This window comes from Fukomys damarensis, unplaced genomic scaffold (assembly GCF_012274545.1).
Source record: "Fukomys damarensis isolate Sample0158 unplaced genomic scaffold, DMR_v1.0_HiC HiC_scaffold_16, whole genome shotgun sequence".
Taxonomy (NCBI): Eukaryota; Metazoa; Chordata; class Mammalia; order Rodentia; family Bathyergidae; genus Fukomys; species Fukomys damarensis.
Window position 1 is genome coordinate 25,483,602 of NW_022900928.1, and position 22,483 is coordinate 25,506,084.

The 22,483-nt window shown below is 35.5% G+C and overlaps 1 protein-coding gene across 5 annotated transcripts in view; it reads left to right on the forward strand.

The window, feature by feature from the left end:
* Nup98 (nucleoporin 98 and 96 precursor) overlaps positions 1 to 22,483 on the forward strand; it is a 105,497-nt gene that overhangs the window by 47,723 nt on the left and 35,291 nt on the right. For 3 of the 5 annotated variants that reach the window (XM_010603167.3, XM_010603168.3, XM_010603170.3), the window contains exons 11-17: positions 1,260 to 1,352; positions 7,965 to 8,105; positions 14,768 to 14,901; positions 16,244 to 16,431; positions 17,895 to 18,011; positions 19,799 to 20,097; positions 21,641 to 21,754. In XM_010603167.3, coding sequence (XP_010601469.1) covers positions 1,260 to 1,352; positions 7,965 to 8,105; positions 14,768 to 14,901; positions 16,244 to 16,431; positions 17,895 to 18,011; positions 19,799 to 20,097; positions 21,641 to 21,754 — 1,086 coding nt within the window. The remainder of the gene's footprint in view (positions 1 to 1,259; positions 1,353 to 7,964; positions 8,106 to 14,767; positions 14,902 to 16,243; positions 16,432 to 17,894; positions 18,012 to 19,798; positions 20,098 to 21,640; positions 21,755 to 22,483) is intronic. The other 2 variants (XM_010603171.3, XM_033764187.1) reach the window with 1 other exon arrangement.

Here is a 22,483-nt window from a genome sequence, read left to right on the forward strand (position 1 = left end):
TTTTTTTTTTTTTTTTTGCAGTACTGGGGATTGAACTCAGGACTTTGCAAGCCAGGCATGGTGCCACTAAACTAAATTCCTGACCCAGTCTTCAATTTGTTGTTGTTGTTGTTGTTGTTGTTGTTTTTTCATTTGACATGGCAAAGTACATTCTTAGTTAATGATACTGTTATATATTCTAAAATAATCTTTCTGCCCTCTGTTTTCTTTTGTACCTATTCCATCTATGGTAACATTTTTGAATGACTTTAAGAGTGTATTTATTTATAAACAGGATTTTTGATCAGTTATTGAATTTTTTTTTTTAAGGAGAAGAGGCTTTTTTTTGTGTACTGGGGATTGAACTCGGGACTTTGCGCTTGCAAGGCAGGCAGCAGAACCACTGAGCTAAATCCCCAGCCCCTGGAGGGCTTTAGCTTGATTCACAGATTATTTTCCCCTTCTTTTCGTAAGGGATTAATGATACATAAAATAGCTGCTTTGTTGATATGTAGCTCAAAAGGAATATTGAAACTTTTAGTATATCTGAACAACAAACAAAAAGTAATAGCAATGGAGTGTAGGTGTCTTTTTTTAGGAAAAGGTAATTACAAGATTTTTCTCTAAAAAGTCGTAGTGAAAGTAAAAATCACGTATAACTCCACCATCTCTCATAATAGAAGAAATTGTTCAAATTGTTTGGATAAATTATCAAGATAGGTTATCTTCTCTTTTCAGTAAAAGTTAGCTGAGTCCTTGAAAGTTCCTTTGGGTCGCTTTAGTGTCATCAGCTACACATAACTACCCATGCCAGATCCACCTGTTTAAAACAGAAGCTGCTATATTTTTGTGTGTATCTTTCTTAGGAAGAACCTTTTAAGTTCACTGATGTGTCTTTATTTGTTGACTGTCAAATATTTCAGTGAAAGTTTGTGGAATGAGTTTCTCTTCCTATAAGTAACCTGAACCATCTGCATTCGATATTTTGGGCTTTTTAAAGGGAATGTTCTCAAACCTGAGGGAATATTCATTTTGTTTTAAAGGTGGATGTTGTCCTATATTGAATTGATCATTCAAAGAAGAAATGTAATGAAATAAATATGAAAATTTGTTTGCAGATGTCAGATTTTGAGAAATAATTATTAGCCTGTAATCTAAGCTAAGTATTAATAATTGAAATGATACAAAGCTTTAAGTCAGACTGCTTTGAATTAAATTCCTTTGTAGAGAAATTTGAAAATGTGTTAAAAGTATAGTCCGTTCATTCTGTTGTCCTTTAGGTTTTGGCACAAATACCAGTGGGAACAGTATTTTTGGAAGTAAACCAGCACCTGGGGCTCTGGGAACTGGGCTTGGCACAGGATTTGGAACAGGTAAGGAAGGAACTACAAGTTTTAGGAATTTTTTTAATACAACTTTGTTTTCAGATTGCTGGAACTTAAAGAGTTCCATTTGATTATGTGCCTGGAGATTAAATGCCTATGTTATCATTTTTGCAAAAGGATTTGTAAAACATTTGCAATAGTTAATGTTGTACCAGGTCTCAGACCTTTGGCACAGTTTTTAATTTTGGCATCATCATCATCATCATCATCATCATTATTGTTATTATTGTTATTTGTGGTATTGGAGATTTAAACTAGGGGTGCTACACCACTGAGCTACAGTCCCAGCCCATTTTATTTCTTATTTGGAAACAGAATCTCAGTAAATTGCCCGGGTTGGGCTTGAACTTTCCATCGCCCTGCCTCTGTCTGTCTAGTAGCTAGGATTACAAGCACGCATCACTACCCAGCAAACATTTGCACTTTTACCTTTAAAAAATAATTTTAAAATATTTTGGGATTTACAAGGTGTGTACATACCTTTCATTCCTTTCCACTGTGATTAGAGATCTTTTATATCACCCTTTTTCCCCTATTCTTACTGTCATTTTTCAGTGCATTTGAGACTCATGAAATGGGGAGGTTGTGATCATAAAATGGATAAGTGCTAAAGCATGTATAGTTAAATAAGATTGGTTAGCCATATAGTTTGCCTACTGTTCCCAGTTCTTATGATGGGGTGTGGTCACTTAGTTGCAAACTGTTTCCATGATCTCTATTTCCAGTGTTTAGTTATCCATTTTTTTTTGCTTCTGTGATCCTTTGTCACCTCCTCTTTAATTGAAGCTCCTTTTGTACTGTGTGAAATGTTACTTTCATTTTCTTCTTTTTCTTTTCGGTTGTTTTAAGACAGGATCTCACTATGTAGTTGAGACTGACCTGGAACTCTATGTAACCCAGGCTAGTCTCGAACTCACAGCGATCCTCCTGCCTCAGCCTCCCTAGTGCTGGGATTACAGGCGTGTGCCACCACATCCAGCACTTTCATTTTGTTTTTAAAATAAAAGTTATAAATGCTGCTAAAATTTCAAGAATTCCAAAATACATTGAATAGTCCAAGGGTTTCGGTTAAGAAATAACCAGCTGCTGAAAATTTGGCATGTATCTTATCAGACTCCTTTCTGTGCATTTTTGTTTTTGTTTTTGTTTTCCAATAGCAGGGATTTAACTCAGGACCTTTCGAGGCAGGTGCAGTGCCACGGAGCTAAAACTCTAGCCTCTTTCTATGCATTTTTCAAAATTGCTTACCATAAATATGTCTACATATGTGTTTATATAGAGAGGGTTTTGGCTATATTCTTAATGATAACTGTAATTTATGCGAGTGATTTTTTTTTCCCCCTTTTGGTGGTACTGGTTTTTGAACATAGGGCAGGTGCTCTACTGCACTGCCATATGCCCAGTGCTGCATGAATGATTTTTTTGAAAAGGAAAGGCTAAGGTGGATTAATTCATTGTAATATTACTGTAGTAGGCTACAACCAGGATTTTAAGAGCATTAATAAGAATTAAATTTTACATAGCAAGTTTACTATCCTTTTCATGAAACTTTTGATTCAGTTAATATGTGTTATGTTTTGGTGTTTTCAGTGTATTTCATATCGTGCTATAGTGAAAACTGTGTGAAGATAACTATTTTACATAGCATACAATGAATGATGTTTTCATTTTACATTTTCTTAGCTACATTTTTTTTTCTTTTTGATCAGTATGTATAGATCTCTGTATTTTTAAAAAACAAAATGCTAGGTGTTTTGTGCATGTATATACACATGCATATACTTTCTCTAACTTTCTCCCGTTGATGGTCAGTTGAGTTATTTGGTACTCTTAGAGCCCTCATTGAAGATCTTTATGATACAATTTTGTATGTGTGTTACTGTGGAATCAAGTAATTAGAATTACTGTGTCTGGAGGTATGCATATTGATTTTGCTCACTTTTTCTCTAAAAAGAGTACCAGTCTGCATTGTTTACATTGTGTAAAAGTGCCCAGTTTCCCATAGCATTGGGCTTTTCCCCCCTTTGAGGTGGGCCCCTCACTGTGCTGCTCAGGCTGGTCTCCAACTCCTGGACTCATGAGACCCTCCCCTCTCAGCCTCCTAAGTAGCTAGGACTACAGAAATGTGCCACTGCACCAGTTTGTTGGGCTTTTTTCATCATTTAGAAATGGAAATTGTACTTCTGTCATTGCCAATGAAGGTGGACTTCTTTATGGAAGTGTATTAACCATTTGAATCTTTCACCTCTGCACTTCAATTTTTTTTTTTTGCACTTCTATTTGAGTTTATTTTTTTAGAAATGCCTTGTGTATTATAGATGTTAATTATTTTTTGCTTGTGTGGTACAATTTCACCTGAGTTTAACTTACCCAATTTCTACCACATAAATTTTGCAAGAAATAAAATTTAAAAGCTCTAAGCAAAATACATTAGCATTTGCTGCTAACCCTGGAAGGAAAAAAAATAGTTTTGTTATGGGTAAAAATTAAAGAGGGCTTTTTTTTCCCCCCAGTACCGGGAATTGAATTTAGGACCTTGCACTTGGCAGGCAGGTGTGGTGCCACTGAGCTGTATCCCTGGCCCCAAAGAGAGCTTTTTCAAGGATTGTTTTGATTGACATTAAACCTGTAATGCTACTCTAATGTTAGAGATATATAAGCTTCTCAATTTAGGGTGGGATTATAGTAAACCTGTTATAAACTGAATATATTACAAGTTGAGTATGCATTTAATATGTTAACTTACTGCATATTATTAGCTTAGCATAGCCTGTCTTATACAGGCTTACAACCTTTCATTAGCCTACAGTTGGACATTGCACAAAAGTATTGTAACACCTATCACTGACCCTGGAAAAGAACAAAGCACAAAATTCAAAGTATGGTTTCTATTGAATACCTGTTACTTTTGCATCATCAAGTCAAAAATGTTATGTTGAAGACTGTATTCTCCCCTCTTTTTTTTTTTTTTTCCTCCCCTATAGTGATGCTAGGGGATGAACCCAAGGCCTTTGCACTGAGTTACATATTTCCCTTTTTGTGATACTATAGATCAAATCCCAGGACTTTTGCACTGAGCTACATATTTTTTATTTTGAGGGCAAGGTTCAAACTGGAAATCCTCCTGCCTTAATCTCAAAGGGTTCTGGGATTGCAGGAGTGCACTACCGTGTTTAGTCTATCTAGTCTTAAAAGTGTTTTTAATTATTTAATTTTATTCATAGACAAATTTTCATGTACAAGTTTTTATTTTTATGTGGTTATGGTTACTTTTCAGCCTCTGGGTCTTGCAGGTTAGGATTCTTCTGTAGTACAGTATTATAAAACATTCTATACTTCTCTTTTTTTAAGACACTCTTTTGTCTTGCTATGTAGTTTAGGCTGGCCTTGAATTTGCCTCAGTCTCCCAAGTGCTGGGATTACAAGCGTACACCACCACATTTGGCTCTGTACCTTTTTTCCTGATGCTGTTGCTTCTTATTACACAATATTGTAGTAGCCTAAAATTTTTATCTTAATGTACATATTTCTTGAACAGTTGTCTCTCAAAACAAATTACTCTTTTTTTTTTTTTTTTGGTACCAGGGTTTGAACTCGGGACCTTGCACTTGTGAGGCAGGCGGCGGTGCCACTGAACTAAATCCCCTGCCCCCTTATTTTTGGCGGGGGTTAGCACTGGGACTTGAACCCAGGGCCTTGGGCCTGGTAGGCAAGTGCTCTATCACTGACCATATACCTATTCCTTTAAGAAATTTTATTTTCAGATGGTGTCTTGCTAAATTGCCTAGACTAACTTTGATCTTGGAATTTTTCCTGCCTCATGCTCCCAAGTAGCTGGGATTGCACACCCAACATCGTATTTTTGTTGCTGTACATTATTCCTTATTCATGCCATGTACATAGGAACTCAACAGACAAATTAAATTGATAAAAGAATTTTATACCCCCACCACCTTAACAGCAATAGATCACACAGAGAAACAAGAATTGTAGGAGTTACCAAGCACAAACTGTTGGAAGTCCTTGATTAAAACATCTGCAAGCGTATTTGTAGCTTTGCAACATGTTATATAAACTCTGCATTTCATAATAACACAGATAAGCTGTCATTGCACTATTTTGAGGGGGCATTAGCTTGATGTTCACCTGCAACCTCTCATTTTGAGTCATGGAGATTCAAACTCGTCTCAACAGATGTAAATTTTCCTGTAATGTGGACTTTTGAGTATTTCATGAATAGTTGGCTATATAAATATTAAACATACCAATATAAAAGGTCTTTCTCTTTTCAAATGTTTAGATTTAAGTATCTGATCTTAGTATAAGATTTTATGTAGACTCTGGCATATGACTTTTAACCCATGTATTCAAACTAAGGAATATTCATAAAATCCTAGGTTTATCAATTTTGTGTTTTACAGTTAATGGTAACGTAATGAGCACTATCAGTTATGTAGCACTTTATCAGTAGTTTTAATTAACATTTTCCATTGGTAGGTTACAGGTACATCTAGAAAAATTGATTCTTACACTAAGAAATAAACAGAAAAATCTTCTTTAAAGCTAATAGATACCAAAGATAAAATTGTAACATTTGTTAAATCTCAAAAGGAATATAATCATTTCATCTTTTTTCTTAAGTATCTTTGTAATTTCTAAGACTACAATTACCATTTTGCCACCCAGTGTGGCTTCCTTTATGACTCCCACAACTAATTATAAATATTTTCTTACATTTTCTTATATTGACAAATTACCATACCCATTATCATATCATGTACAACATCTCATAAGAGTGTCTCTAAAGTTGTAGTTAAAGTCTCTTCATTAGACACACAGTACCATTTGTACATAGAGAAAGGCAGATTTGGTTAAAACATTTTTCCATTAATAAATTGTAGTCTGTGGTCATATCACTTTATCAAAGTCCCTTTTCAGATCATTCAAACCTCACAATGCTTTTTTCATTCCTTTGTGGGTCATTAAAATACAGGGTTTAGACGGTTTCATCTTTATCCAGGACTGCAAAGATGAGAAGAAGAGGTATCCAAAAATAATTTTTTTAAATTTAGAGACAAAGTCTCACCAAGTTACCCAAGTTGTGGTTGAAGTGAGATCCTCCTGCCTCAACCTCCTGGAGTGCTGGTTTTATAGTGCTGGTATGACTGTGCCCATCCAGAACAGAAAATTTTATCCATTTTCTTTGTTAGTTTATTTGCTTTTTTTAAATTAAATTTTTGTTTTCACTTATACATATTTGCAGTACATAATGATTACATTCATCACAGATAGTTGGTACATGTATATAACATAATTCTTTTTCCATTTTTATGTATTTAGGTTTCATCTTAAGTTTTATTGGGGGAAAGGGGATAAGAAAATGGTAAACTGCCAGAAAAAAAAAAAATCCTAAAATCCATGCTGTGAACTGTTTCTTTTTCAGGAACTAATATAATTTTAGCATTTCTTGGAGCTTGTACTAATTACTGATGGTTTAGGGCTTATGACTTATCCCCAAACTGAGCATTATTTCATGGTCTTATTTTTGATGAGATTATACAGGGAGCGGTTGCCCTTACTGATTTATACTGTATAGACTCTCTGTGTATAAATTTCTTAAATTTCTTGTCATCTCAAAGCAGTTCCCATATTCAGAACTGTTTCTTTCAGGAACTAATATAATTTTAGCATTTCTTGGAGCTTGTACTAATTACTGATGGTTTAGGGCTTATGACTTATCCCCAAACTGAGCATTATTTCATGGTCTTATTTTTGATGAGATTATACAGGGAGCGGTTGCCCTTACTGATTTATACTGTATAGACTCTCTGTGTATAAATTTCTTAAATTTCTTGTCATCTCAAAGCAGTTCCCATATTCCCATGCTGTATTTTTGGGCTCTGAGTATTTATTTTTATTTGGTTTTTGTCTTTTGTTGTTGTTATTCTGGGGGTCAGATCTAGGATGTTGCTTGGTCAGATGTGTTAGCACTGAGCTGTATATTCAGTCCCAAAATTACAAATTTCTTTTTTAAAAAACTGTTATTAATGTCTACAGTGAGTTTCCTTCATTGAAAATGAGTTCTTATTCCAGCCAATCTGGTTCAAACTTGAATCCATTTAGTAACCTTATCACAAGACATTTAGCTGTTTGTTAAACAGGTCTATTTGGTTAAAGCAGTTTTTGTGAGGTGGTTATCTTGTCAGGTGTTCCAAACTTTGAACTGCACTCATACTGTTTATACAAATTGTGAGTTAATTACTAAGCCCTCAGTTTTCTCACCTGTGAAATGATGATAGTTTCTACTTCAGTTGTAGTAGCTAATATTGAATGAGTGTATTTAGTATGTACAGACATTTATATACTTTATATATGTTTACTCATTCTTAATCTGAGGATAAATATCTGAAGCTGTGTATGATGACCTCATGTTACAGTTGAGAAAACTGAAGCACAAAAAATTAGCATTTACCATATTAGCTCTTTTGTTGAAATGACTGGTCATTATAAAGTTTCCAAATGTATATTTTTAAAAACTGACCTCTGGCTAACATTCAAAGGAACTTCTGTGGCGCTTTTTCTTTCCTCTTGTCTCCATAGCTCTTGGTGCTGGACAGGCATCTTTGTTTGGGAACAACCAACCTAAGATCGGAGGGCCTCTTGGTACAGGAGCCTTTGGGGCCCCTGGATTTAATACTACGACAGCCACTTTGGGCTTTGGCGCCCCCCAGGCCCCAGTAGGTAAGTGTCAGTCACTTTAGAAGGCTTTACTCCGTTTATTTCCTGCTAATACGTGCTGAGTTGATTTTCCTACTCACCCCATTTCATCCCTACCAAAACAGTATGTACCTGCACATCATTAAACAGTCACGTAGCATGGAAGAACTGAGGTCCTGGCCTTCCTTGTTTCCTCAGTCCTAGCCCTAGTTCCTCAAAGATACTACTTTTGCCACTATTTTTAATTCATCTGGAATGTAATTAAGCTCTTACACCTAAATGATGTACTTATGCTGCTGGTTTTATTTTTAATTAAGTCTGTGTAAATTTAATTTGTTAGCTAGATGGGCTCACTTTTCACCTGTACCTTTTTTATTTCTGCCAGTGTTTACTAGGTTACTACATTCCTTCATTTTACCTGCTGGAACAGTTTTCATACATCATTCATTTAAATGCTCTTTCCTAGTTATTACAGTATCCTACCACCTTTATTGATTTTTAACAACAATTTTTTTTCTTAAATATTTTTTTAAAGAAAATCATGTTCTTGGAAATGAAAAACTAGTGTCACTTGACATAACTACTGTGTGAGTTAGCTAGAAGGAAAAGTAGTTTCTATACTACTAAATTCATCTGTACTGTCATGATACATGTGCCACACTTTTAGAATCCTTTGCAAATTTAAGCTTTGTATTTCCATGTTTTTTTTTTATTCTGTCAACCACATGACAGTATTCTTGCCTCTTCTTTATGAGATGAGGATATTAATGCCCTTAACCTACCTTTCACTTTCCCTTATTTCTTTTGTTTGTTTGTTCATTTGTGGCAGTACTAGGGATTGAACCCAGGACCTTCACACTGAACTATATCCCTATCCTTTTTTTCTTTTCTTAATTCTTTGAGACTGTTCTTGCTAGGTTGCCAGGTAGCACTCAAATTTGTGATTGTCTTGCCTCAGCCTCCCCCGGCATCCTGGGCTTGAAGGCGTGCACCACTGCACCCAACTTGGTCTTTATATTTTTATATTAATAAAGTTAGTAAATTCTGTTCTGTAACTGTTAACTATCTTCTGTTCTTTGATTAATGAAAGAAATTTAGATGAAGTCAGCATTTGCTTAATAACTTGTAAAAATATCACTACCTAGCATAGCGTACCTTTATCATACAGCTGGGAGGTTTTTTTTTTTTCCCCTTGTATTAACTCAGATCATCTTAACTATTTCAGATTGCTAAGAATTATATCAGAATTCCTCATTTACCCTCATATACTCATTTTTCTGATCCCACTGCTCTCCTGCTTTAGTAGAAACTCTGGTTATTCTCTAAGCCTTCATCGTTGCCCAGGATATTTATTCTCTTTCTATCTACTCAGTAACAACTGCTATATCTAGGATTTCCCTTCATTTCCTGAATTTTCTGGACTATATCAGTGATTAATAAATGAGAGGTAAACTTTGAATACTTAACAGATCTGAAAATATTTTCATTCTATACAATTTAATGTTACAAATTTCCAATGTGGAAGTATTTATCCTTGGAACTATATTCCTTTTTGCAGTGACCATTACTGATAATCTAGTTCCTTTATAGTTTTGGTTTTGTTTATTTGTTTTGTTTTTATTTTTTTGTACCAAGGATCAAACTCAGGACCTTGTGCTTGCGAGGCAGGCACAGTGCCACTGAGCTAAATCCCCAGCCCTAGTGTTATTCTTTTGTCCTGAAATTTTACTGCTATATATGTGTGTGATATGCTTATATCAACTATCTCTACTTTCTAGGTTTCTTTTTGGGGGAGGTTGTAAATATTTTCAGGATTACAATTCATGGGATCTTTTTTTTTTTTTTATTGGTACTGGGGATTGAACTCAGGACCTTGCCCTTGCAAGGTAGGCAGCAGCACCACTGAGCTAAATCCCTGGCCCTCTGTTCCATTTTTTTTCAAACATGTAATTCTTAGATACAGTATTTCTTGAAACTGAATTTATAGTAACTAAAAGTTTTTTAGATTTTTCTGTTTGTTAAACCTTTGGGATTATTTTTATGTTGACCCTGATGCTTATCGTTTCTTTTTGTTCATATTTAAAAATGGAAAAAAACAAAACACAACACTCCCTGTCACTGTTGTGTTTGTAGGTGGGAGTTAGGCAACAGCACATTGCTTTTAGGTAAGTAGTCTAGAAATCAGGTTTTATCCGAAAGTCTCTCAACGTTAGATGGCTAAATTGTTAGCTCTAGGGTAATGCTCTTGCTCTCATCATTTGCTCATCCTTTCCCTGTATTTACTTAGTTTCATCAGAGGAATACACTGATATTTTCACCTATTGAGCATCAGTATAATTAGGAGAATGGCAGTGGTTTTGTGAATAAACTTTGCATTAATTCTTCCTTCCTCTTGTCGTCAGTCTCATTTCACCAAATCTGTTTTGAGGGACTTGAATCTAGAGCCACAGCACTGAGCTAACAGCCCCCTGCCCCTCCCCCACTTTTTTTTTTTTTTAAGACCAGTCTTACCCAGGCTGAGCTCAAACTTGTGATTCTTGCCTCGGCCTCCCAAGTATCTGGGATTACACCACTATAAGCAGCAAGTCTGGTATTCTTTTCTTTTTCTTTCTTTCTTTCTTTCTTTCTTTTTTTTTTTTTTTTTTTTTTTTTTTTTTTAGAGATCGAACTGGGGCCCTTGCACTTGCCAGGCAGGCAGCAGAACCACTGAGCTAAATCCCTGGCCAAGTCTGGTATTCTTAAATCTCTAATCTTGTAGGATTCTCCAGAGCGGTTATGCTCTATTTGACTATATATAAGTTTGTTTTTGTTTTTTTTTGTTTTTTTTTTTTTTTGATACCAGGAATTGAACTCGGGTCCTTGTGCCTGCGAGGCAGGCCACCGAACCGCTGAGCTAAATCCCCGGCCCTTGAGGATATATAACTTTTGAGTGTATTCTGAGCAATAGTTACTTCTACCCTGCTTTGTCACTTTGTTCACTTTTTTCCCCTAGAAATTTATAATATTTTGTCATCTGTTAATTTGTTACCTTTCTTATTCTTTATCACTGTGAATTTACATAGATAAAACCATATATTTTAATGAGTTCTTTGGAGAGAGGAGGTAAATGAGAATTCTAATTGATCTCTGTACGTACTTTAGAATCAACTTTATCATTAAAGACTGATACTTTATTTCTTATCTGTGGTGGTTTCAATAGTAGATAGCATAGCTATTGTAACCAGTCATTTTTATTTGGATAGCTTTTTGCCTGGATTTCAACCATCCATATATCTTTTTCAAGAACTAATTTTAAATTCCTGATAGAATTTAATATTGCGATTGTACATATGAATGTTACTGCCCTTTTAAAAGTAATTGTATTGACTTCTAGGATGTACATCATTTACATTTTGGTATCAAAAAGTCTTAATTGAAAGTTGCCTTAGAGGTTATATGAATCCACTGTTATTGTGGCAGGTCTTTTCTTGTCTTAAGAACCTCAGGTACAGGGCCAGGGATTTAGCTCAGTGGTTCTCCTGCCTGCCTCACAAGTGCAAGGTCTTGAATTTGATTCATGGTACCAAAAAAAAAACCTCAGTTATGGTGACTTTCTTACAAGGCAATCCAATCCATTGTTCAGATTCTTTAGATTAATTTTTATACTTTACCTGATTCCTTTAATCATTTGGTCATAATTTAGTTGTTTGGTATCTTAAAATTATTATGTCAGGTGTAGTGGCACAGTCCTGTAATCCCTGCATTTGAGAGGCTGAGGCAGGAGATCACCATGAGTCTGAGGCCAGCCCGAACTACATAGCAAGACCCTCCCTTAAAAAACCAAGAATAAAACAAAAGACAAAATTAACAAGAAACAAAAGACAAATTATTAGGACCAGAACTGAATATACCACTAGTATTAGCTTAACTAGTACTTGTTTGTTCTCTTAATTTTGCTAATCCATCAGCTCTTCATCTATATCTTTTAATAATACAGGGAACATAGAAAATATTTTGTATTTGTTTTTTTGTTGTTGTTGTTGTTTTTTTGTTTTGTTTTGTTTTGTTTGGTACCAGGGATTGAACTTGGGTCCTTGTGCTTGCAAGGCAGACCACCAAACCGCTGAGCTAAATCTCTGGCCCAATATTTTGTATTTGTAATTAAAAAATAAAACTTTCTCACACACTTTTCTAAATGTGTTTGGGTTTGTTAAAGGAAAACTTCATTCCCTTGAGAGCAAGCTCAAGTAGGGTTGCTGATACTTGTTAAATGATGGGATAACCAATTATAGGTCAGTTTTTTAAATGGATAAATAACTGTCAAGAAATAGGATCACTACTAAAGATTAGGGTTCTGTAATATTTTTCTTACTCTTCTTGTATAGTCACCAGAATAATACTATGCTGTGTTATTTCTAATATTCCCTAATACTTTCTTATTCTTTGTTTGGTACTGAAGATTGAACTCAGAGCCTTTGCGCCAAGCTACACTTCCACCCCACCCACTCCCATTTTGTGGCAGGGTCTCATCAAGTTCAGGATCTCATCAAATTGCCTAGGCTGCGCTCAAACTAGCAATCTTCTTGCCTCAGCCTCCTAGACAGCTGAGATTCCAGGTGTGTGCCACTAGTCCTGGCACTTTCCTGTAATCTTAAATTGGTATAAGAATGTGATGAATAAAGATGATTTACTCTGTGTTCTTTAAATTGACATCTCTGTATTACAGAATCCTGAGCAAATTTGCATTATCTCTTTTTCTGTTTTTGAGACAGGATCTCTACATAGTTCAGGCTGGCCTTGAACATACTATGTACCCTGCCTAGGCTGGCCTCCTAGCCTCATAGTGATCCTCCTACCTCAGCCGCCCAAGTGCTGGGATTACAGGTTTGTGTCAACAAGCTGGGCTTTGTACTACCTCTTTAAATAACAACAAGTAGGGCCAGGTATGGTGCGGCACATGTGGGAGGCTGAAGCAGGAGATATACAGGAGTTCAAGGTCAGCAAGGTCAGTCTGGACTAGGTAGTATGATGCTGCCTCAAACCCAAATTAATTAAAATAAAATGTAAACAAATAACATGTAGCTAGGTGTGGTGGTGCATGCCTATAATCCTAGCAGTTTGGGAAGCTGAGGCTGGAGGACTGTCAGTACGAGCATAGTCTGGATGACTTAGTAAGACCCTGTTTCAAAATTTAAAATTAAAAAAGGCTGGGGATGTAGTGCAGTGTAAAGGCCCTAATTCAGTCCCCAGAACTGCATTTAAAAAATGTGTGCATGTGTGACATACATTGTTTTAGTATTTAGTGAATACTTCCAATTCTAAGAAAACTTTGTTGGACTAAGGGGGAATCTGCTATTTTTCATTAACTTAGTTACAGTGATTTATTCGGGTTTTTGTTATTGCTATTGCTTTTGTCATTGTCCCTCCTACTCCCCACTTGAGAGAATTTTCAAAATGTGTTTGATTTATGGCATTCCTCTAATGTATATTATCTACCGTATTTTTTTTTTTACTATTTTTTACTTTATTTTTTTAGCCTATTTCTAAATATTCATAAGAGGAAAAAGGTTTTAATCCCTAAAATGAGTTGTAATGTGTGCTGTCATCAGTATTTTTAGAAAGATTTATTTTTTTCTTGCAGAGATTTCTTCACAGTATACAGCAGGTGGTTTTTTTCTCTTTATGATTTGTACAATTATAAATTATGACTATAGTCTCTGTTTGTTTTTGTTCCCAAGTTTTCTGTGACTGATGTGTTTGTTCATATACCTTGAGAAGAAATTGGACTTGGTGGGGGTTTTTTTTCCCCCTTTGGGTTTATATTTAATTATGGGTATCAGATGTCAGTAATAAACATACCAGAATGCTTAACAGCCATTTTCATTGTTTGTGTGTTTCCTTTTGTTTCTGTATCCCTATAGTTAAAAAAGGGAAGAGGGTGGCCAATGCTGGTGATTGAAACCAGGGCCTCGTGCATGCTAGTAGGCAAGTGTTCTACCGAGCTACAGCCTGTAAACACATTTTTTTCTTCTGAATTTTCATGTATTAAATCAAAGATGCTTTCCTGTTTCCACAGTAAAACAGTCTACTTTTTATTAACTACATAACCCACCATGTTGACATCGCATGATTTTTATAACCATTAACTTAATGTAGGACACCTAAATTATTCCTAAACCTTGAATATTACAGATAATGTGCAGTGAACACATAGAAATATTTATTTTGTTCTCAGTTGAAGTCCTTGTGTTAAATGTTCATGTTTCAAATTACAAGTTAAAAAAATATTAAAAGTAGTACTTGTTCTGTATACTGGCATTGTTTCTTTTAGGAAGATTAAATTAGTCCTTAATGTTTCTAGAGGTCAGAGAATATATAACTTTTTGTAAAGTTGTACCTCTAATAGGTATGTATAAAATAGTTCTTAAAGGTTTTTAAAATTTGCATTTCCTGGATTTTTTGTGACACTGAACAGCTTTGAGTGAATTTTTGTGTGTAATATCTGTTATGAAAATGGCTTTTCATATCTTTGATTGGTTAGTTTATTGAATTCATGATTTTTTCCAGTTTGTTCCACACCTTCTGCAGTAATGACATCGAGTCTGAACATTTTGAAGACATCATCTCCCAAAAGAATGCTAAGTTCTCTGTAATAAATGTGTTGGATCTTTAATGACATTGTTTTTTCCTTTTCTTCTTTTGAAAAGCTTTGACTGATCCAAATGCTTCTGCTGCCCAGCAGGCTGTTCTCCAACAGCATCTCAATAGTCTGACGTACTCGCCTTTTGGAGACTCTCCTCTCTTCCGGAACCCCATGTCAGACCCCAAGAAAAAAGAAGAGGTATTTTTTTCCCTTAGTTCTAGACTTTTCCAAGTAAAGTATATGAAGTGTTAGAACATTGTACTTTGATAATCAGGAGAGATGGCGGGTTAGTGAATAAGCTGCCAGGTGCATTCTCAAATTTAGGCAATGTAGATCTGAAGTGACAAACTCTTGTCCATGACAGATCTCCTAGCCTCTGTGTCCTGAGTCTCATAACAGAATGTGGACCAGAATGAAGCTATCTCAGAGTCCCCAAGAAGAGCCCTCCTGCAAACCCCAGGCTGGGCTTCCAAAGATGTGTCCAATGGAGTGTACAAACTGTGGGCTTGTATAGTAGGACTTCTGTAGCTGCCATTCCCATGTAGTCCAGGACAAATTCTCTGAATATGGGTGTTTGCCCTGCTCCACAGTGGCAGCAAAGCATTGTTTAGAGCACCAGTAGTGGCCACTGTGTGCCCTGGTCTACCGTATCCCCATGCTTAGAGTTCTGATGGTGCCAGTTCTAGGTCGCAGCTGGTTCCTCATGGGCTACATGGTAACATAGGACTTTGGCCCAGACCCACCCAGAGGACTCTCTGTGGGGGTCACTGGCACTGGTCCTGCTCATTCCTTAAAGAACACTTGGCTGGCTGGGCTCACTTTGTGTTCAGGAGACACAAGATACTGGGATTCCTCTGTGTGTCCCCACGTCACAAAGTGGTAAGTCCAAAGATATTATACTGATTATAAATAGGGTTCAGAGTCACCCTAGAATTAAAAATGTAAGCTCATTCTGCGTCTCTGTGTGTACAAATAGCATCTTTACTTCATTGCTGGCAGAGACTTTTGACTTTCCTACTGAGAGACAGGTAAGAAAAAGTGACAAAAATAACAAAGTAAACAAACACTGACAGCTTGATGGAGTATAGTGCAACCCTTGATTTTTTTTTTTTTTTTTTAGACAGGCTCTACTATGTAGTAGCTCAGGCTGTCCTCGAGCTCATGGTCATCCTCCCACCTCAGCTTCCTGAGTGCTGGGATTACAGGCATGCATCACCATGCCTGACACCATCTTTGTTTTAAGAGATGGGACTCCAAGAAGTATCTAAGAGGTTAATGGCAGAGATTAGGTTTGAACTCTGCTCTGTTATTTATTTATTTATTTGTTTTTTGAGACAGGGTCTCACTATGTAATTGAGACTGACCTGGAACTCACTATGTAGCCCAGGCTGTCTTGAACTCACAGCGATCCTCCTGCCTCAGCCTCCTGAGTGCTGGGATTACAGGCATGCGCCACCATGCCTGGCCTCTGCTCTGATATTTAACCCAGAGCCATACATTAAGCAGGAACTTTCCTTGGTGCTTTTCTTTTCTTTTTCAGAGATTGAAACCAACAAATCCAGCAGCTCAGAAGGCTCTTACTACACCTACTCATTATAAACTGACACCCCGCCCTGCTACCAGAGTCCGGCCCAAGGCTTTACAAACAACAGGCACAACCAAATCACATCTCTTTGATGGACTGGATGATGATGAACCATCCCTAGCCAATGGAGCATTCATGCCCAAGTGAGTTTGGTTTTTGTTATTCTAAATTCAATATAAAATGTTGATAGAAATCAAATTTATAATTATTTAAATTTAGTACAAATATAATAACAGCTTACTTTTTATTTTGAGGAATACAGAGGTTACAAAAGCTAAATATACTTTCATCACTCAGGGATAACCACAGTTAACATAAAAATATTTGTGCTTGGGCCAGGGATTTAGCTCAGTGGTTCCGCTGCTTGTCTTGCAAGCACAAGGTCCCAAGTTCAATCCCCGATATCAAAAATTGTGCTTTAGTTTTATGTATGCATGTTTTTATTTTGTTTTTGAGAAATTAGCACTTTTTTTTTTGGTATAACTCAAGATGGTGAGGGAAGGAACAAAGGGCTCAAGTTTTATAGATAATATGTGTAATACAGCTGTATGCCTTTTTAAAAAAATCTTTGTTGATAGGGAGAGCATTAAGAAGCTAGACTCAATAGTACAGCATTTGCCTAAGCATTAAACAGAAAAACATACAGGAAAGTTTAGAAGGCTTAATAAACATCAAAAATCACACTTGTATTATTCTCTAGAATGTTGAGATATGTGTGTGTGTGTATATATATATATATATATATAGAGAGAGAGAGAGAGAGAGAGAGGGAGAGAGGGAGAGAGGGAGAGGGAATGAGAGAGAACCTAAAGAAAATTATACATCCAAATCATTTAATGTCAGGAGAATGTCAGGGTATTTCATGTCAGGATTTTGATAGCTAGACAGGTACGTAGATAGATTTTATGTCTTTTGTTTGTTTGTGTTACAGGGTCTCACTTTGTAGTTCAGGCTGGCCTTTGGACTCACTGTGTACCTCAGACTGGCCTTGAACTAACTTATGGTTATCCTCTTGCCTCAGTGTCCTGAGTGCTGGGATTAATCAGAAAAGAAGAATGGTTTTAATTGCCTTCTGTTAAGTTTTGAGAATAAGTGAGAGTTTATTATGGTGATGCTTTTCAAGAGAGTTAGAGGAGGAAGAGGATGTTCAAGGGGATTTTCAGTTTTGTGAATATCCTTTGCTTTATTCTTTCAAACTCCAGAGTGCAGTGTATTGAGGCTTTATGTTCAAGTCTACATTTCTAGTAAGAATTTATAAATGAAATTTGATAGGTCATTTTTAGATATATAAAAGTTGAATAAGGGCTGGAGATGTAGCTCAGTAGCACCATATCTACTTGGCAAGCATAAGGTCCCGAGTTCAATTCCCAGTACCTGGGAGGAAAAAATCAAAAAAGTTGAATAAGCCAGGCATAGTGGCACATGATGATAATCCTAGCTTACTCAGAAGGCTGAATCAGGAGTTTCAGTAACCTGGGCAATATAGTAAGACCATCGTCTTTAAAAAAAAAAAAAAGTGAACAAGAGTACCCTTCTGATGGGCTCAAGTTTTATAGATAATGTGTGTAATATAACTATGCCTTTTTTTAAAAATCTTTGTTTATAGGAAGAGCATTAAGAAGCTAGTCTTGAAGAACCTTAATAATAGCAATCTGTTTTCTCCTGGTAATCGTGATTCAGAAGATCTGGCTTTATCATCTGAATATCCAGAAAATGGAGAGAGGTAAACAGTCATTTTGAGTTCTTTTCTTTTTTCTTTTTGTACTGGAGATTAAATCCAGGGCCTCTCACATTTTACATGAGTTCTTTACCATTGAGTTACTTTTCTGCCCTTTTTATTTTTTGATAGTCTAACAGTTCCCCAAGCAGGCTTTAAACTTGTGATCCTCTCGTCTTTGCCTCCCAAGTAGCTGTCATTATAGGTGTACACCATCACACCTGGCCTGAGCTTAGAACTTTATGAAAATTTTTGAAGATTGGTGAATGTTGCCTAGAAGGATGACAGCTCAGAGGCACCTAGAAATCATAGTTTTACTTCTTGAGTACTTTAGACTTGAAATTTATTAGAGTTCTGATTTGGTACCGTACAACTGTTTTGGAATTTGTGTAACATTGTGGTAGACAGCATTAGCATATATTTGAAACCCCTTGTCCTCCTAAAGTAAAGGGTATTTTGTATAATGACTGATACGTATCTCTGTTGTAACCAAACAAAAAAATCAATATAGAGTGTATATATAAAGGAAAAGGAAAAGGAGGAAGTATATAAATTAGTCCTTAATGGTTTATTAATGTATATTCATCTATTTTGGAAATTTATTTAAAAATCTGATCTTATTGATAATACTGTAGAAAATTATGTATGAATGATACAATGCCTTTCTATATTTGTATGACTTTATATCCTTCCTCAATTTTAATGTTTGAATAGTCATGATATAAGATGATTTAACTAGTTTCTCCCATTAATAGTTACCTAGTTTACTGGGTATTCCTGTACTCAAACTACCGCTTCAAGGCCGGGAGGTAGCTCAGTGGTGCTGAATGTGCCTGTAAGTTTGATCCCCAGTACAAAAAACAAAATAATGCTTCAGTTTAAAAAATTTTTTTTAAAAGAAAAAAAATTATATATATATATAGCGAAGCAGGCAGCAGAACCACTGAGCTAAATCCCCGGCTTATATATATCCTTTTCTATCTGCATAAAATCCTAATTTGATTTTTCATTGATAAAGCCTTTCTTAACCCTTGTTGATTGTAGTATTAGAAGTCTAAAATTTTTTCAATATTTTATCTTTAACAACTAATCATTTGTTCCTGCATAATAGAGCATACTTTTTGTTTTAAACTAAAAATTGGGATGCTCAGATGCATTCATTCATGGAAATAGAAAAATTAAATGCATTAAATCTAAAACTAGATGTTGCATGTTTAAAATTACAATTCTAGGCAGTATGTGGCAGCATTTGCCTATAATTCCATCAGAAGATTTAGACAAGAGGAGACAAGTTTAACCCCTGCCTGGGCAAATAATGACTTAACAAGACCCTGTCTCAAAAAAAACAATTTTTTTAAAGGGCTGGTAGTGTAGTACTGTGTGAAGGACCTGGGTTTAACATCCTTGCCCCCCCACCCCCCAAAAAAACCCCCCACAAATTCCAGTTCCAGTCTTTAGTGCTTTGTAATGTTGGGCATGTTATTTTTTTGTGCCTCCATTTAATAGAAACAATAATTACAACCTGTTTCACAGGTTACTATTAGTGTTAAATTAGGGGTTTTTTAGCAAAATATTTATTGGTACATTTTTATATATACATAATAACACTCATTATAGTGAATTTGCACCTGTACATGATACACCTGGCTTTTCTTTTATTAAATTAGTTTTTAATACATGGAATTACCCAGAACTATGCCAGATACTTATGTAAAGTCTCAGAAAAGGTCATCTGTTAACCATTATTAATATTATAAAGAGGCTAAGATATTACTTCTGTTTTCTCTTTTCAGATTTAATTTCCTGAGCAAACCTGTTGATGAGAACCATCAGCAGGATGAAGATGATGATTCTCTTGTGTCACGTTTTTATAATAACCCTATTGCCAAACCCATTCCTCAAACCCCAGAGAATGCTGGAAATAAACACAACAACAGCAACAGTGTGGATGATACCATTGTTGCATTAAATATGCGTGTTGCTTTGCGAAATGGGCTGGAAGGAAGCAGTGAAGAAACTTCTTTTCATGATGAGTCACTGCAGGATGACAGAGAAGAAATAGAAAATAATGTTTACCATTCACATCCAGCAGGTCAAATTCACATACTTGTTATCATTTTGGAATACATACTTAAAATTTATGTCTTTATCTTAGTATAAAGAGCCCAGCTTTTTATAGCTAAAGGGATCATCCTGAACTTTGTAAACTCGGTTTTTAAATTAAAGTGAGAACAGTTATATTCTACTATATCACAAATTTAGTTAATTAGGTATATATAGACCACGATGTTTAACATATACTGAACTAGGCATTCAGTTGGTAACTTGCTGTGATTTTTATTACCTCAGTTCTCTTTACCCTTCACCAAAGACTATTAAGTAAGTTAAAAATTGGCATGTCTTGATCTTTCAGCAACCCCCTATCTTTTGCATTTGTGTGCTAACATAATGTCTCAGTTGGGTTTGGGTTATTACTTTCTTCCCCTGTTTAAATAAACTGAGTTAAAATTTACGTATAATTAAGAAAGAAATACACCAGTCACAAGTATTCATTTAATTTTGACATGCCAAACAAGATAGAGAACGCTTTTTACTCTTGCAAGTTCCTTTCTATTCTCATTCCCAAAATTGAACCACAGTTCTGATTTTGTCCCATGGTTCCCTTCTGCCTATTCTTGAACTTTTTATAAGTGTACTAAATATTTTTTAATTCAATATAATTTCATGTACCCATGGTACATGTATCAACAGTTCATTCTTTTTTGTTGTTAGGTAGTGTTCCATTATGTAAAGATGCCATATTTTGTTTCCATTCTCCAATAATGAACATTTGGGATTGATTTATATCAGTGTTGAAGTGTCTGAAAATTTTTTATTATCTGCTTGTTTTGGCGCCTTCATATACAGTATATCTTGTGGTTGCTCATTCCTGTAGGAAATAGCTTTTGTACTTTCACATTAAAAATCCTGAATATATTTGTATGTTTGTCTGCACGGGCTTAATATGATAATTATGTCTTTAATTCATATCCCTAGTCAGTACATTTCCCCCCCTACTTTTCTTTCTGTCCTTTGTTTTCATCTAGAGCTGTCCTAGTCTTAACAGCCCTCTAAATCTTTCCAATAAAGAAGCAAGTATACAAGTGAGCACTGCACCCTTTCCACTTTAATATTTCTTTTCCTTGGTCCATTAAATATCCGTTAGATATATCTGTAATCTTGATTTCAGTTGAATTTTTAGCAACACTAATTATAGACTTAACTTTTCATTTGTAATGGAATTGCCTCATGTAGGAGTTTTCAAATCATCCTTAAGTTAACTCTCTGAAAATGTAAAGATTTCATTATGTTCTAGAGTCTATGCTATGCTATTATGTATGGTGTGTTCCTTAAACTTACTTGACCATGAATCCCTGTGTTTGATAAAAAACTAGTTTTTAAAGTCTTTTATTCTGAAATATTTTTTAATGTGATAAATTAGTTACTGAATATTTCAGGTAAGCTTTTAAAATACTCATTTCATGGAAAAAGATTTTAAATGTAAATTGAAGTAGATATTACTGAGCATTCTTCTCCCCAAGGATAACCACAAATTAATATTTAATTTTAATTATTACTATTTTGTTTTGTAATAGGCATTGTTCTCACTAAGGTTGGTTACTACACTATTCCATCTATGGATGATCTTGCCAAAATAACCAATGAAAAAGGAGAGTGTATTGTTTCTGACTTCACCATTGGTCGCAAAGGTGAGTGTGAGTTTATGAGTTAGTGTATAAGCCAGAGATTTGCACCTTGTTTGAAGGGAAGCTCTTGAAAGTGGTTGTCTTTGTTTTTCCTACATTTGGGTCCCCTGTGGCCTGAATAGTAGTAACTTTGATTGACATGTAAGTAAACCACTTAGACTAGAACTGTGTAATACTCTTTGGGCTTAGATAGTCCCCTTTGGGCTAGTAAACTAAACTGGTTCATTGCAGTTTTTCACAGTCAAAGAAAGTACTGGAAATATCAAGAAATTCTAAGAGAACAATAACTGATGGCACACACCTGTCATCCTAGTCACTCAGGAAGTTAAGGCAAGAGCATCGCCAAGTTTGAGGCCAGCCTGGGCAACTGTCTTAAAATAATCAAAAGGGCTAAGGATATAGCTCAGTGTTTAGTGTATGTGAGGCCCTGGGTTCAATCCTTAGTATCACAAAAAGGAAAAGAGGGCCAAGGAGTGCTGCCTGCCTCAAAAGTGCAAGGTCCAAGTTCAATCTCCATTACAAAAAAAACAGAAAACACAAAAAACAAAAATCCTAACTGAAAAAAAATTGAATGATTGCTACAAGATGTTTTATATTTAATGTTCAGCTTTATAGCATTACATTACAGATAGCTTAATTTTCTAGGATGAGTTATCTTAAATGGTATATTTAAAGGGGGCTCAGGCATTTTAACCTTCTTGGTAAGTAAAGTACTAAGGATTGTTTATATGG